At 37.3% G+C, this 18,272-nt stretch overlaps 1 protein-coding gene across 2 annotated transcripts; it reads right to left on the reverse strand.

The window, feature by feature from the left end:
- Positions 1-14,815: 14,815 nt before the first annotated feature.
- On the reverse strand, positions 14,816-17,679 carry LOC109237531. Of its 2 annotated transcripts, XM_019403846.1 has the most exons (3): positions 16,694-17,679; positions 16,415-16,546; positions 14,816-15,048 (listed from the first exon to the last, which is right to left on the reverse strand). In XM_019403846.1, the coding sequence occupies exons 1-2, from the start codon at positions 17,456-17,458 to the stop codon at positions 16,430-16,432; spliced, it is 882 nt and encodes a 293-aa protein (XP_019259391.1). In that variant the 5' UTR covers positions 17,459-17,679; the 3' UTR covers positions 14,816-15,048; positions 16,415-16,429. The 2 variants fall into 2 exon arrangements, with proteins under 2 accessions (XP_019259391.1, XP_019259390.1); XM_019403845.1 differs by lacking the exon at positions 14,816-15,048 and having other exon boundaries at positions 16,139-16,546.
- Between the last annotated feature and the right edge of the window lie 593 nt (positions 17,680-18,272).

An 18,272-nucleotide genomic window follows, 5' to 3' on the forward strand; every position in this document is an offset into this window, starting at 1 on the left:
CCTTATTTAATGAAAGGCCACGCAGTGAGCATCGAGTGAAGTGGTTCGTCAGCTTGATACTATCAATGAGCGAATCATTTACATTTTTCACTTCTCTTGACAAAGCTAGCTGCATCTTGTTTCATTCTAGGCCAATAATATCCGACTATTATTAGCTTTCGGACAAGTGATCTATTTTTGGATTGGTTTCCACAATGCCCTTCATGGACTTCTCACATTGCGTAGTCTGTGCTTCCAAGATCTAGGCATTTAGCTAACGGGCCACCGAACATCATTCGTTACAGGGCCCCTGATCACGCCCAACTCTAGTCTTAAAAAGGATAAGCGATCGCTGCAAATATAATCCGGTCTAAAAGTTCGGAGTCGAATCCCACAGAGAACTAAGGCTTAGTTGTATCTGTTTAATATCACCAAAAAAACAAGATTGAAAATAAATAAACAGCTGAAAACTAACTATGCTTGAATTGTAAACAATTAGAATAAAGGTCTAAGGTAATGGTTTCCCCCGTTGTTGATTTCCTTGGTTGTATGTTTCTTATAGCGTTGACTTAGTTGCCTCTATCAATCATAAACTCTCCAGCTATCATAAATCTCTCTCAAGCAATTATGATAATTTACTAGACGCACTCTCTCAAGCTACACTAGCTAGATTCGCATTACAGTTCACTTAGATCGCACCCGAGGTATCGTTATCTCTAATCCAACCTCTAAACCCTCGGTTATGACTCTCGCCTATACTCCGGGAGTGATGTTGTTCAAACAACTACCTAAATATGCACTCTCTCTCAAGCAGATACATAATAAATAGGAACGACTAATTGAGGATCCTTTCAATTAACCACAATCAAAACATAGTTGAACAAATAGAGATTAAACTAATTCAAATCTATATTACTTATAACAACCAATTCATCCCCAAGGGGTTTCACCAAAACCTTAGATTAGAGAAGTTAGCTACTCATAATAATGGAGGAATAAACTACTAGAAGATTCATAATCGAAGATTGCAAGAAAAATAAAAGAGAATAAGAATAATGATGTTTTGGGTGATCTCTCACACTTATTTCTCTTCCAAAGTACTCTCAAAAGTAAGTTTTACCCTATGAAGACCTTGATTATTTAACCTTGGGCGAGCTTGACTTTATATAGGTTAAGTGGGTTTCTCTCCAGAATTCCAATTTTACCCCTAAATAACTCTTTTTCGGACCGGCCTCGCGCGAGCTCGCGCGTAACTTCGCGCGTCATTCTGCCTCAGCCCTTAACGCGCGCGTCTGCTCGCGCATCTGGGCCATGATTTCTTCCATTCTTTGTCTCGTTCTTGCGCGCACTCAGCTCCGAGGGGTCGTTCTTGCTCATAAATCATTCCAATAGCCTCTTGAAAGCATCATATAAGCTCCTCATCCTGCAACGTATGCAAATCACAATTAGAGCCTATTTTTCATCAATTAACCATATTATTACGTTGGAATATAATCAAGCGGAAGCATAAACAATAGCTAAATCACCTAGATTTCGCCTATTATCGACACCCCACACTTAATTCATTGCTAGTCCTCGAGCAATCAAACTATACTCTCTAGAGAATCCTTCACTCAACCATTTCCCCTAACGCATTACACCTAGAAAAATGTACATACATTACGCCTAGCAGTGAACAATCCTAGCCTCAAAGCCGTCTCTCAAGTGCCATGCAATATTCACACTTCCTCAAAGTACTCTACACAGAAGTCAAGACTTGCTTTTCCGTCACGAATCATATGCCCTCACAATCACATCAACAAAACTGAATTCAATCCACACATTTGAATCATATACTCACATATATCAAAGAAATCACTCACTCTCACTTAGTCCTAAAATTTGATCACGTCCAACTCTAGTCCTAAAAAGGATAAGCGGTTGCTGCAAATATAATCCAGTCTAAAAGTCCGGAGTCGAATCCCACAGAGAACTAAGGCTTAGTTGTATCTGTTTAATATCACCAAGAAGACAAGATTGAAAATAAATAAACAGAAAACTAACTATGCTTGAATTGTAAACAATTAGAAGAAAGGTCTAAGGTAATGGTTTCCCCCGTTGTTGATTTCCTTGGTTGTATGTTTCTTATAGCGTTGACTTAGTTGCCTCTATCAATCATGAACTCTCCAGCTATCATAAATCTCTCTCAAGCAATTATGATAATTTACTAGACGCACTCTCTCAAAAGAAGTCACATGCATGCAATTGGTACCATAAGTTTGCCCTTAATGTAAATCTCTACTAATGTAGGCTTGCTCGACCCAAAATCAATTAGGACTTTTTCATGGTTGTAATGTGGGCTAAGGGACGGGTATGATACATTTAGAAATAGTGACTAACCCTCCTAAGCACTTTAACACATCACATGAGCAATTTTTAGCGCAAATTTTTCAACCCACTTCTCATTCACAAACAATATCATCACACAAATACTCCCTTCTTCTTTAAGCACTCTATTAATTCATACCCACTAGCTGGAACAAGACACAATGTATTCATCTCTTTTTTTTTTTTTAGTTTATTCTTCTTGTCACTCAATTTCCGCTAGTGGTGTATTCGTTTATAAAACAAGTGCACCTTTCTTCCTTTTATTGGTTCCACTCAAAAGCCACCCCACACTTATTTCCTTCTTACTTCTTTTAGCGTTCTCTCACAATTAAAGTGCTTTAAGAGGTAAAAGGATCAAAACAATGTCAATTAAAAATAAAAGGGTATAGGCTTGTAATGCGGGTGCCAAACAAAAGTCTAAAGGCTCAAAAGGGTTAACTAGGGACAAATTTTATTTGTGATAAGCAATTAAGCTCAAAATGGTCAAAGAAAGCCTAAAATTATTTTTCAAACCGAGCCTCACCTAATTTCGCTTCAACTCACATACCGGGCAAGTTTTAGACACAAGTACCATACATGGACTACACAAACACTCACCACACATGGCATATGACTCATTCAGATCAGCTCAGCAAGACGCTCCGTTACAAGCATTCAATTCAGTAACAAACATACAAATTAAGGCACTCTAAGTGAGATTCAACAATTAGGACTAAGAGTTACACTCTAGGGTCTATTGTGTTCAGGTGTGTCAATGCTATGGGTTCTCTTTCAAATTAATAGCTCGTAGCCCATTACCCTAATCTACAAATCAAAAAAAAAAAAAAACAAAATAAAAACTACCTATGCCCGGTTCAAGCTAAACCCTTGGAAAAGAATCGTGGCACAAAGAAAAACCAAGGGGGAATTATTACACTACCTACAAAAAAAATCTTTTTTTTTCTTTAGACTTAAATCCCTCAAGAAAATTGTCTAATAGATCCATCGTCGGGAAAAGTCCAATCTTTTCTATTTAAAAAAAAATTATTCAATTAAACTAACACAACTAAAATAGAATAGAAAGTCACCCAGACAATCTCCTCACCCCACACTTAAAATTGTGCATTGTCCTCAATGCACACCATAACTAATAAAAGGGTAAAAGAGACTCCCTGGTAGGACAAAGGCCGAAGCACTAACAACTCATGGGGTACTCAGACTTCTCCCAAGCTTGGTCCTTTGTGCGGGTACCTCACACTTAGTTCCAGCCATTTGGTTTGCTGTTGCACCCTTCCAATACCTTTGCTTTCCATTCTCCTAAAAAATAAAAAATTGACACTACAAAAATAATACAATTAAAAAAAATAAAAGAAAGCAATAAAGCTGGGTTGCCTCCTAACAAACGCTTGATTTAACGTCGCGGCACGACACGAATCACTTTTTGCCTCCACCTCGAGCTTATGAATTGAACCCCAAGTTTTGCTTCAAGCTTATGATTATGCTCTTGGGGCGGTACAAATTCTTGCGAGCCAAAAATTAGATAAAATCTTATTCACTTGTTGGCTCTCGACCGAGGAGTGTCACCTTGCCTAGACGGCCTTGAGAAATCAAAAATATAAGGCTCATCTACCTCTTCCTTGGACTCCTTTTTATGCTCATAACGGTGAATTTCCATTTCACCGTCTGAACATAATGTAGAGAAGTGTTTGGAATAAGGCCCAACGTGCTCAAATACATGAACTTCAAGATTTTTAACCTCCTCAACACCAATCATACTAGAGTCAACTAAATTTGTATCTTCAACGTCCTTGGTTGACTATAGTATTACTTCTTCAATATTGACATCCTCAAATTCTAGTTGGCTAGGTTGTTGATGTTCTACTCTGACCTCACCAGTTAACACCTCAAATTCATGCTCTTCTTGGCTACTATCCTCAATATTGGCTTGTTGAGCATTAAAAGCTCCAACCACTTGACTCAATTGAGCCTCCAACTTGCGAATAATTGCCTCTTGCCTTTCTATGTGCAATTATTTTGTTCCAGAAGGCACTTTAGCATATTCTTGATCTCCTTCAGGTCCGCATTTCCAGGTTCTTTGTTCCTATTAACTTCACAAGAAAAGGTAGAACCATCATAGTAAGGGGTTGGGGGAAAATAAGAAATATAAGCACAACCATGAAGGTGACCATTTTTACCACCACACACATCACACACATTCCACAAATAAGATTGAGTTGGTGCACATAACTCGCTCTTAGGAACGTTTTGAAAATTTTACCACGGGTGGTTTCCTTCACAATATGTATAGAGATCAATAGTAGAATTATCTACACCTAAATTTCCATAATTACAAGATGCAATGTTTCTCAAATCAATAGTTATAAGAAAATACAAAAAAAATAAAACAAACTAAAAGTTCAAACTTGAACCCTAGCAATATATACAGCTACAACTACACCGTTAGTTCCCCGGCAACGGCGCCAAAATTTGATCACGCCCAACTCTAGTCCTAAAAAGGATAAGCGGTCGCTGCAAATATAATCCGGTCTAAAAGTCCGGAGTCGAATCCCACAGAGAACTAAGGCTTAGTTGTATCTGTTTAATATCACCAAGAAGACAAGATTGAAAATAAATAAACAGCTGAAAACTAACTATGCTTGAATTGTAAACAATTAGAATAAAGGTCTAAGGTAATGGTTTCCCCCGTTGTTGATTTCCTTGGTTGTATGTTTCTTATAGCGTTGACTTAGTTGCCTCTATCAATCATGAACTCTCCAGCTATCATAAATCTCTCTCAAGCAATTATGATAATTTACTAGACGCACTCTCTCAAGCTACGCTAGCTAGATTCGCATTACAGTTCACTTAGATCGCACCCGAGGTATCGTTATCTCTAATCCAACCTCTAAACCCTCGGTTATGACTCTCGCCTATACTCCGGGAGTGATGTTGTTCAAACAACTACCTAAATATGCACTCTCTCTCAAGCAGATACATAATAAATAGGAACGACTAATTGAGGATCCTTTCAATTAACCACAATCAAAACATAATTGAACAAATAGAGATTAAACTAATTCAAATCTATATTACTTATAACAACCAATTCATCCCCAACGGTTTTCACCAAAATCTTAGATTAGAGAAGTTAGCTACTCATAACAATAGAGGAATAAACTACTAGAAGATTCATAATCGAAGATTGCAAGAAAAATAAAAGAGAATAAGAATAATGATGTTTCGGGTGATCTCTTACACTTGTTTCTCTTCCAAAGTACTCTCAAAAGTAAGTTTTACCCTATGAAAACCTTGATTATTTAACCTTGGGCGAGCTTGACTTTATATAGGTTAAGTGGGTTTCTCTCCATAATTCCAATTTTACCCCTAAATAACTCTTTTTCGGACCGGCCTCGCGCGAGCTCGCGCGTAACTTTGCGCGTCATTCTGCCTCAACCCTTAATGCGCGCGAACTACTGCGCTAACTCGCGCGTCTGCTCGCGCATCTGGGCCATGATTTCTTCCATTCTTTGTCTCGTTCTTGCGCGCACTCAGCTCCGAGGGGTCGTTCTTGCTCATAAATCATTCCAATAGAATCTTGAAAGCTTCATATAAGCTCCTCATCCTGCAATGTATGCAAATCACAATTAGAGCCTATTTTTCATCAATTAACCATATTATTACATTGGAATATAATCAAGCGGAAGCATAAACAATAGCTAAATCACCTAGATTTCGCCTATTATCAGCCCCATCGATAAGTGAGTATCTTGCTATCCAAATTCAAAGTTTTCGAGCAGCCGTCTTGAGTTCAAGTAAGGTCCCATTGTACAAGTAAGTAATGAAATCATTATGCTAATACCAAACTAGAATGGTTGTGTTTAGAGCATCAACCGTTTTTCTCTTGAGGGATTTGGGTTGCCTTCCTTTCCTTGAACTGACCTAAGAGTTATGTAACTTTGACTAGGTACTGTTGCATGCGGGCTTCACGTGCTACATAATTCCCCTGTACTTGGTTCACTACTAGTTGAGAGTCACTCTTCAACTTTATGTGTTCAGCCCCGAGTCCCTAGGCTAGTTTGATTTGTGTAACAACATCCTCATATTCGATTTCATTTTGAGTTATAGAATGGTATTTTATAGTTAGTTGTATCATCTCCCCAGTTGGGGTGATAAGTAGTGTTTGCTCGTTTTGATTAAATATAGTTCTAGTATTTGTTTTAAACTATGTTTCCTTGGACTCCTTTTTATGCTCATAAGGGTGAATTTCCATTTCACCGTCTGAACATAATGTAGAGAAGTGTTTGGAATGAGGTCCGACGTGCTCAAATACATGAACTTCAAGATTTTTAACCTCCTCAACGCCAATCACACTAGAGTCAACTAAATTTGTATCTTCAACGTCCTTGGTTGACTCTAGTATTACTTCTTCAACATTGACATCCTCAAATTCTAGTTGGCTAGGTTGTTGATGTTCTACTCTGACCTCCCCAATTAACAGCTCAAATTCATGCTCTTCTTGGCTACTATCCTCAATATTGGCTTGTTGAGCATTAAAAGCTCCAACCACTTGACTTAATTGAGCCTCCAACTTGCGAATAGTTGCCTCTTGCCTTTCTATGTGCAATTGTTTCTCATTGTTTTGTTCCAGAAGGCACTTTAGCATATCCTTGATCTCCTTCAGGTCTGCATTCCCAGGTTCTTTGTTCCTATTAACTTCACAAGAAAAGGTAGAACCATCATAGTAAGGGGTTGGGGGAAAATAAGATATATAAGCACAACCATGAAGGTGACCATTTTTACCACCACACACATCACACACATTCCACAAATAAGATTGAGTTGGTGCACATAACTCGCTCTTTGGAACGTTTTGAAAATTTTACCACGGGTGGTTTCCTTCACAATATGTATAGAGATTAATAGTAGAATTATCTACACCTAAATTCCCATAATTCCAAGATGCCATGTTTCTCAAATCAATAGTTATAAAAAAATACAAAAAAATAAAACAAACTAAAAGTTCAAACTTGAACCCTAGCAATATATACAGCTACAACTACACCGTTAGTTCCCCGACAACGACGCCAAAATTTGATCACGCCCAACTCTAGTCCTAAAAAGGATAAGCGGTCGCTGCAAATATAATCCGGTCTAAAAGTCCGGAGTCGAATCCCACAGAGAACTAAGGCTTAGTTGTATCTGTTTAATATCACCAAGAAGACAAGATTGAAAATAAATAAACAGCTGAAAACTAACTATGCTTGAACTGTAAACAATTAGAATAAAGGTCTAAGGTAATGGTTTCCCCCATTGTTGATTTCCTTGGTTGTATGCTTCTTATAGCGTTGACGTAGTTGCCTCTATCAATCATGAACTCTCAAGCTATCATAAATCTCTCTCAAGCAATTATGATAATTTACTAGACGCACTCTCTCAAGCTACGCTAGCTAGATTCGCATTACAGTTCACTTAGATCGCACCCGAGGTATCGTTATCTCTAATCCAACCTCTAAACCCTCGGTTATGACTCTCGCCTATACTCCGGGAGTGATGTTTTTCAAACAACTACCTATATATGCACTCTCTCTCAAGCAGATACATAATAAATAGGAACGGCTAATTGAGGATCCTTTCAATTAACCACAATCAAAACATAGTTGAACAAATAGAGATTAAACTAATTCAAATCTATATTACTTATAACAACCAATTCATCCCCAACGGGTTTCACCAAAACCTTAGATTAGAGAAGTTAGCTACTCATAACAATGGAGGAATAAACTACTAGAAGATTCATAATCGAAGATTGCAAGAAAAATAAAAAAAAATAAGAATAATGATGTTTTGGGTGATCTCACACGCTTGTTTCTCTTCCAAAGTACTCTCAAAAGTAAGTTTTACCCTATGAAAACCTTGATTATTTAACCTAGGGCGAGCTTGACTTTATATAGGTTAAGTGGGTTTCTCTCCAGATTTCCAATTTTACCCCTAAATAACTCTTTTCCGGACCGGCCTCGCGCGAGCTCGCGCGTAACTTCGCGCGTCATTCTGGCTCAGCCCTTAACGCGCGCGAACTACTGCGCTAACTCGCGCGTCTGCTCGCGCATCTGGGCCATGATTTCTTCCATTCTTTGTCTCGTTCTTGCGCACTCAGCTCCGAGGGGTCGTTTTTGCTCATAAATCATTCCGATAGCCTCTTGAAAGCATCATATAAGCTTCTCATCCTGCAATGTATGCAAATCACAATTAGAGCCTATTTTTCATCAATTAACCATATTATTACGTTGGAATATAATCAAGCGGAAGCATAAAAAATAGCTAAATCACCTAGATTTCGCCTATTATCAGCCCCATCGATAAGTGAGTATCTTGCTATCCAAATTCGAAGTTTTCGAGCAGCCGTCTTGAGTTCAGGTAAGGTCCCATTGTACAAGTAAGTAATGAAATCATTATGCTAATACCAAACTAGAATGGTTGTGTTTAGAGCATCAACCGTTTTTCTCTTGAGGGATTTGGGTTGCCTTCCTTTCCTTGAACTGACCTAAGAGTTATGTAACTTTGGCTAGGTACTGTTGCATGCGGGCTTCACGTGCTACATAATTCCCCTGTACTTGGTTCACTACTAGTTGAGAGTCACTCTTCAACTTTATGTGTTCAGCCCCGAGTCCCTAGGCTAGTTTGATTTGTTTAACAACATCCTCATATTCAATTTCATTTTGAGTTATAGAATGGTATTTTATAGTTAGTTGTATCATCTCCCCAGTTGGGGTGATAAGTAGGAGGCTAGGTCCAGACTTTTTTACGTTGGATGAGTCGTCCGTATAGAGGGTATCCCAGAATTGTTCTAGAAGTTATTATCGGTTCGTTTTTTTGGATTCGGGAAGTATATCCGTATTGAAATCAGTGACAAAGTCCACTAGGACATGTGACTTGATGGCAGTACAGGGTTGATATGAATTATCATATGCACTCAACTCGACTGCTATTTGGCAAGTCGTCCCGAGAGTTTTGGCCTGTGCAGGATACTCCGTAATGGAAAAGTGGTGAATATAGAAATAGGATGACACAAAAAGCAAGGTCTTAATTTTCGGGCAACTACTCTGATTGCCAATGCTAACTTTATTAAGTGAGGATACATGGTTTCAGTATCTAATAATGTTTTGCTGACATAATAAATTAGAAATTGTGTACTTTTATCTTCCCATACCAGTACAACATTTACCGCAACTTCAGACGCCGCCAGGTAGATCAACAATTGTTTGCCTTCTAGGAGCTTGGCCACCAATGGTGGGTTTGTCAAAATGCTTTTCAAATCCTTTAATGCTTCTTGTCATCCTGGTGTCCACTCGAAATTCTTTTATTTTTTTTAGTATTGAGAATAGTTTGTGCCAGCATTTCCAATGACCGGAATATGAATCGACTGAGGGCTGCTATCTTGCATGTTAATCTTTGAACTTTCTTTGGAAATCATAAATGACATTCAAAAATGGAAATACATACACAGCCCATTAAACTTGGCCCAATTTTTTATTTTGGCACTCTAACTAACTCTTGTTCCATTTTGGTCCTCCAACTCCATTTTTTTGTTCCACTTTAACACAAAAGTTGACTCCATTAACAAAAAAAGTAGCGCGTGTATTCACACAAATCTGATGTGTAATTATATCCAATCAAATATTGCCATTTCAGCCATGTCAAACGGGTCATATACTATATCTGAACCCGTACCCGACCCACAACAACCATTTCATCCCTAAACCCTATATCCGACCCCGACCCACCAAATCCAGTAAAAATACGCTTCCACCTTCACTGTCCAGTAAAAATCACCCCTTACTGTGACCCTACTCCGTAAAAATCCCTAATCCAACATGAGGTAACCTTCGATTTTTGATGGTTTCTTCATGATCTGAAGACGTGATTGAGATTTTCATCAAGTATTTCTTGCTGGCCATTGATTTTCACCAACTATTTCACCAACCCGTCGATTTTGTTCCATTTTTTCTTGTTGCTGGCCTTAGAAGTAGCGAATGTTGTGGTTCTTGTACTGGTAAGTGTCGATTTTTCAATGCATTACTATTTTTTGGCCCTATTTTTTTTGTCTAGGTATATTGGGAAATTGATACAAAATCTAGGTTTTGTATTTTTGAAAATAGTGTGTGTATAATACTGTTGGTAATCGTCTCTTTCTTCTTTTTCATGTCAGATTAAAGTAAAAAATTGGCAGAGGATTATATTATTGTCCGTTTCCACCATGGTGGAACTTTTATCAAAGCGCCTGACCCGAAATACATTGGTGAGAGAGAAATGAAGGTAACTACTATTGACAAAGACCACTTTTCTGTTGTCGAGTTGATTAATTATTCAAAGGATATGGGGTACGAAACTGTTGGGGGATTCTATGTATTTAACTCTAATACCAATGGTTTTGTTCTGTTGGAAAATGATAACCAGATTTTAAATATTGTATCTCATCTTAAACATGGTGCTTTTCTTGATTTGTTTATTAGTCATGTTGGTTGGCTGGAAGAAGGGGTCCCATTTGGCTTAGACAATTCAATAAATAAGGGGTCTAGGGCAACATTAGATGGCTTAGACAGTATAAATGCTGAACAAACTGCTGTAGAAAACCAATCTCTCATTGAACAGGTAGAAAACAACACATATTTGACTAGAGAGGAAGAAAACACTAATCTAGGAGATGACAATACTATTCTGCCTTCAGATCTGGAGAGTAGTGAATCTGAATTAGATGCTATACCTGAGGAAGATGATAGTGAGTTAGATGATGAGTGTAGAGCCTTAAGGCAAGAAAGAAGAAGAAAAAACAATCAAAACCCAAAGAAAAAGAGGAAGAATCCTCCTCCCACACCAGAAGTTGAGTTAGGAGAGGCTGGAGCAGACAAAGGGTTTGATGACATTGATAGGCCAAACAAAAGAGACAAGTATGCTGGAAGATTAGGGGGGATGAGGACTGCTACAGTAGTTCAGATATTGGAAGTGATGATAGTAGAGATGAGTTGGATGTTCTAGCTGAAAGGGGTGTTGACTTACCAGCTAGAAGGAAGAGCAAAAAATTAAGGTTTGACCCAGATTGTAAAATAACTATATTTGAGCTTGGTATGGTCTTTGAGAATGCTATGCAATTTAGGAAAGCAGTGCAATCTTATGCTATAGAGTACAAAGTTTAGCTTAAACTTAATCCCAATGAGAAGCACATGATTAGAGTAAAGTGTAAAAGCAAAGGGTTATGTACATGGGAGCTATATGCAAGCACTGACAAAGATTCTGGGGACTTTATTGTGAAGAAATACCAACCAATTCACAAATGCACTACCAAAAACAAAAACAAGTTGTGCACTTCCAAGTATATTGCACATAAATACAAAGACAGGATCATATCCCAACCAAATATAAAACTTTGGGAAATTAAGGAGTGGGTTAGGGATCAAGAGGGGTTATATGTGGGAAGGACTATCTGTTATAGAGCTAAGTGTATGGTACTCAAGCAGTTCATGGGGGACTGGAAGTTGGAATTCTCTAGGTTGTGTGACTATGTTGATATCATTAAAAGCACAAATCCTGGAAGTTCTTGTTGGATCAGGATAGATAAAGATACTAAACCTGGAAAGAACTTATTTGTGTATTTTTATGTGTGTTTTGATGCTCTTAAAAGAGGGTGGTTAGAAGATTGTAGGAAGATTATTGGATGTGATGGATGCTTCTTGAAGGGGTTATGTAAAGGTGAGTTGCTAGTAGCTGTTGGTAAAAATGGGAATAATCAAATGTTTCCTATAGCTTGGGCTATTGTTGACCGGGAGACAAAACACTCTTGGACTTGGTTCATAGAAAATTTGATTTCAGACTTGGACTTAGGAGATGGAGTCGGCTTAACAGTTATGTCAGATATGCAAAAGGCATTCTCTTTTAAATAATCTGTTTCTATTTGTATAATGTAATGTTTCTGCATTTTATTGTTGAATTAAATTGTTATTTGTTGTTTTGTAGGGCCTGGTTCCAACTTTTAGTGAGCTATTATCTAATGCTGAGCACAGAATGTGTGCTCGACATATTTGGTCTAATTGGGCCAAAAACTGGAGAGGGGAAGAAAGAAGAATGCAATTTTGGAAATATGCTAAGTCTTCATATAAAATAAAGTTTAAGGAAGAAATTGCAAACATGGCAAAACTTGGTAAGAAGGAGATATGTGAAGACTTACTCGCATATAACAAAGAATGTTGGTGTAGGGCTTGCTTTTCTACATGTTCTAAATGTGATGCTGTTGAGAATAATATGTGTGAAACCTTCAATTCTTGGATAGTAGGACCAAGATATAAGTCAATTATTACTATGTTAGAGGAAATTAGACACAAAATTATGAATAGGGATGTTGATATGAAGAGATTTGCTGAGACCTGGATAACAGACATTTCACCAATGGTAAGGTTAATATTAGAAGAAAACAAAGAGCTTTCTAGGAAGTGTAAAGTGTTGTGGAATGGAGTTTCTAGATTTGAAATAGGTGATGGTGACAAAAGGTTTATTGTTGACTTAGTAAGAAGGACATGCACATGTAGAACTTGGCAGTTGAGAGGCATTCCATGTGCACATGCTGTTTGTGCCTTCTATGACTTAGACCAAGAACCAGAGAATGAAGTCGAGGATTGGTACAGACAGAATGTGTTTGTAAAGGCTTACCAATATGTCATACAACCCATGCCTAATATGAAGATGTGGCCTGAAACAAACAACCCCTCTATTGAACCAAAACCAATACCAGTAAGACCTAAAAGATACAGGAGAAAGTCAAAGGATGAGCCAAAAAAGAAATATGAAAAGTTGTCAAAGAATGGGGTGAAAAAGACTTGCTCAAAGTGTCATCAATTGGGCCACAACAGAACTTCTTGCAAATTAGTGGTAATTGTTACTTTATGTTGTTTTATTTTTATAGATTTTGATGTATAATTGACTATGTTTTGTTGTTTTATAGCCTGAATCAACTTCCAATCAACCAAGTCAACCAACTCAACAATCTCAACCAATCCCACCAGCTCCAAGTAGATCATTTCAAACTAGCAATCCACCTTCAATGTGTAATGACACATCCGCAGTGAAAAGAAGTAGCCAAAATCAGTCTACTGGTATTAGGGCTGTTCATTCGGATCGAATATCCGAAATTCAAACCGATCCATTCAATTTTGGATTTTAGATTTCGGATTGGATCGGATTTCGGATTGTATTTTTTAAAATTTCGGATTTCGGATCGGATTCGGATTGGTATATTTTAATCCGATCCGATCCAAAATCCGAAATTATTAGGGCATGTATAAATACTACACTTTAATTTCGGATAGTCAGTACTTCCTTTACATCAACCTCCAAGTTATTACCTTTACAATTGCTAGATTTAGCTATATTGGCACCATAGAACTCTCATAATTGCATAAACATGAATTTTTCTTAATATATTGCTTCTTTTACAAAGAAAATATACATATTAGTTTAACTTTGAGGCATAATAATACGATCCGAAATCCGATCCGATCCAAACTTTAAAATCCGATCCAATCTGATATAATTCGGATCGGATTCGGATTGCATTTTCTAGAATCCAAAATCCGAAATTCAAATCCGAAATGTGCTAAATCCGATCGGATCCGATCCGTGCACAACCCTAACTGGTATAGGCAGAGGAAGGGGTAGAGGTCTGGGACTTAAAAGGCCAAGGCCAGCAGCAAGTTTTGGAGTATATACTGACATTAGGAGTGGAAGAACAGTTATCAATGTAAGCTTGAACTTGTATTACTTTGCTATGGCTTTTATCAATTTAGTAGTGACTGATTGATATCATTTTGCAGCCCGGTATACCTTCTGAGAGAGTGATAACACTTGGAACTTACAAAGATACATCTGCAACAAATATAGATCTTGGATTTAAGTCTCGTGGCCTCAAATGGAAGGGGAAAAATGCAGTAACAACTTCTCAACTGCAGCAGATGCGAGCAACAAGGAATATAGGGTCTTCTCAACAAAGTGGAAGCAACATGTAGTGTCTTCCTTCTGATAAAAACTTGTTTGCCAACATGTGAGGTGTTATATTTTTGGCTTTGGGCAGCTTTGTTAAATCTGCAAGTTGCAAAAACAGTTGGCTTTTGGCAGCTTTGTGAAGTGTTATGTTTTTTGTGTTAAGTCTGCAAGTTGCAAACATAGTTGGCTTTTGGCTTTTGGTTTTGCCAATATTCATGGACTTACAGTTATACGTTTTGCCAATATTCATGTCTTTTGGCTTTTGGTTTTGCCAATGTTATACGTTACTCCCCAATTTTGTAGACTTGTCATTTTCTGCTGGATGAAGGAGTATCAGCTGCAGTTTTGTTAAGAACTTGTAAGTTGAAATTGATGAGAATTAAATTAAATTGTTACTTTGTGAGTTGTAAAGCTTTTGACTTGTCTTGTTGTGTTGACTGGAGACTGGAGAAGTAACTTCTGGTTTCGTTTTAAAGAATTGAAAAGCCATAGCAAAATTTGACTCAAATTACATCAATAAAAACCGGGAAAACCTAGCCAATTCCATAACATGAACACAACAAGAAACACAACTAACTTCTTCCACCTAGCCAACTTTGCATCTCTTTCTTTTACTTTATTTAGCAAACCATAAATAACCTTGTTCGCTTGAGCTGGAAACTCATCATCATGCCATCTAAAGTAGCTGCAGTCACGCTGTAAAATACAAGAAAAAGGCAGATAAATCAATGTAGACAAAGACAAGAAAATGAGAACACTAAAAATGAAATCCAAAAATTGTTCACTTACTTTGTCAAATTTATACCCATAAAAACGACGACCCGAATTTCTTGGTGTCCATGATACTTTTAGTTCAACTTGAAATCCACAACGACAAATATCCATTCCATTGTGAGAAAATAATTTTCTTTGAGACATTGAGAGTGAAGATGGGGCAAAGTAAATGGGGAAGGAAAATAATGAAGATGAAATATTGGGAAAGGAAGATGGGGGATTAAATATGGGGTCAACATTTATGTTGTTACCGTTGGAGATGGAAATGTGGCTGAAAAAATGTCCCTCACGCGCTTTAAGGGTGAGGCAAATCACACACTAAATCTAGTCAACTTTTGTGTTAAAGTGGAACAAAAAAAATAGAAAAATAAAATTGGAGGGCCAAAATGGAACAAGAGTTAGTTAGAGTGCCAAAATGAAAAATTTGGCCAAGTTTAATGGGCTGTGTATATATTTGGCCTTCAAAAATCATAGAACTGGAGCAATGTAGTCATAGAACTTGATAGGGTAGCCTAGTGTTGTCTTTAACAGATAAAGAGGAAACTAGGCTTTTCAGCATTGGGTAGAGTTAATCCATAAGCACATCTCATGTAACTAGGATATGGCACAAGTTAGCCCCTTTTAAAATGGCTTTCCTCACCTGAAAAGCGACTCATGATAGGCTACCTATAGATGAGAGAGTCTCCAAGATGAGAAAAGCTACAACACATTATTGATCATCCTATTTATTTTACTCAAGAACCTTTGTGAAAACAGTGTGGTCTAACTTATGTGCACCTTTTGATATTGCTTGCAGGGATAATCACTTGTCAAAGTTGTTGTATACCTGGTGGAATATGAGAGTTATGAACACAATGACTTCTTTTAAAACCAAGGTGTTGCCCCAAGTTGTAATGTGGGAATTGTAGATCTACACCTATGATTTCCTTCCATCTCTCTATGTATAGTTATAACAGATATTTGACCAGCTATAGGTGAAAACAATATGAGAAAAAATGCTACAAACACATTATTGATCATCCTATCATATCCTTTCCTCTCATGAATAAAGGTTGGACAAACGTCCTAGATTAGCCTCCAGAAGTTAATTGCACATACAACACAAATAACCAAACATCACACATTACAAACTCCTGTTTTTTTTTTTAGAATAGCTGACCTTACTAAGCTCATGGAATATAAGGAAATCCAACATATATCTGTACAACATTTATAATAATCTTATATTTATAAATACTAGGATCTACTTGAACATAACAATGACTCAAGAGGCTGATTAAGTCATTACTGGATATTTATTGCTTCAGACAGCATCATAGTATCCTCCAACTGTGATTTGTGCTCTGCTTATAGGAACTCCTCTTGTTGCTGATATTGCTTCGTTCAATTTGCTTGCATGGCGAACTACTTGCTTCATCCTCTGCAACACCACAACAATCAAAATCATCAATAACACCTTATCTTTATATTATTTTCCATTTCAAATATTTAAACTTAGTCGCACAAAATGAAATGTGATTTGACTTTAAAAAAATCTGTCAACATTGACTGTCAAAATTTGTCTCACCTTATCATCAGAAAAGATCTGGAACCGAAACATCTGATTCTGCTGATTTTGCTTATGTTTTTGGCGATTACCAATGAAGCTGATGCAAATGGTAGCAGCAGCAGCAACCCCAAATGAGCAAATAGCACCAATCCCAGTCAAGCTCCAGTTCAATAGGTTTAATCCACCTCTGTTATCTTCATGAATTATCTCAGCTTCCATCTCCATTTTCTTGATCACTATATCTTTGTCAATTTCAGTAACTTCGCCATTCTCCTCAAATGGAAAAGGGTACTCTTGATCAATTTGTGGCACAAAGGTCTTGTTACTTGACTTGGGTGACTCTACTTTCATGTCTTGTGTAAGTCTACTTTCAGTATCCTTCATTTTCTTGAAGAAAACTTGTGACAGTACTTGATCTTGATCTGTTTCCATCATAGATGCTGGAGCTTTGATCTTTTCAGAAATGGTTGATGGTAATATGTTGATCTCAAAAGGTACTTGAGCAGTGATGACTTCTTTAGAAACCTCCTCATCATCATCATCTTGTGTTTTCTGGATTCTTGGCTCTAGTTGAATTGAGAGTGGGATAAGTTGTTTTGGCACTCTAGGGTGCACTGTTGAGTCGACAAATTGACAAGGATTTGGTGTTGAACAACTAAAGTAATCATGGAAAACTCTATTGGAATCAGAAATAAATTTTCTTGAGAAAATCTTGTTGCCATCATCATCATGGATTTCAAGAAACCCATCCTCAGGAAGAACCTCCCACTCTTCAAGATCCATTTTTGTTTTTCACGTGAAAAAACAAAGGGGTAGGAATAAAAACTTGTATTTATTACGAGTATTAGTTATGGAGATCTAATTCTTTGGTGATGAATTATTGGAATCAAGAAAGAGTGGTGGTTTTCATGAAGTTTAATTAGTGTGGAATTGCCACTCAACCATATGAGATGTTGAGGGTGGTGTCTTGTTGGTCATGTAGGTGGAAGCTTATCCATCAAGCTACACTGTGACAAACTAGGGGATGGTCCACATAGACAGAAGCCGCCTTTAGTTGGACTACTGGATATAGTTTTTCAATATTTAAATCAACTATTTTATTATAATTTGATTACTTTAATGGCACTTTGGATAAAATTGAACCATGGTATTCACCAACTTTGGACTAAAATAATGCCTCTCAAACTCCTTTAGTTGAATTCCTTCTAGTCTAATGTTCCGAGAGGAAGATAAGGTGGTTTTCAGCTCCAAAATGGCAAATTTTAAAATTATCATTTTCCTTATTTATTTAAGGGAAAATGGAAAAAAAAAAATGCAGTTTCTTGCAGGAGTTTCTTGGATTATATAAGAGTCTAAACTTGACAAAGTAAAAAAAGTTTCAAGTCTTCTCTGCTCCAAACCCAGTCCCCTCTCTCCAATGAAAGTTGAAGATTCAACTCTATACAAGTGTCCATTATTAGGCATTTTGACTGCCTTAAATACCCTAGGAAATAAGGTGACCCTTTTTTTAACTCCCTAAAGCCTCAACATTTATATACAAAGGGGCCCTGACCTATCTTCATTTAAATTTATACTCCTCCCATTTCTTTACATGAGA

Source organism: Nicotiana attenuata, unplaced genomic scaffold (genome assembly GCF_001879085.1).
Source record: "Nicotiana attenuata strain UT unplaced genomic scaffold, NIATTr2, whole genome shotgun sequence".
NCBI lineage: Eukaryota > Viridiplantae > Streptophyta > Magnoliopsida > Solanales > Solanaceae > Nicotiana > Nicotiana attenuata.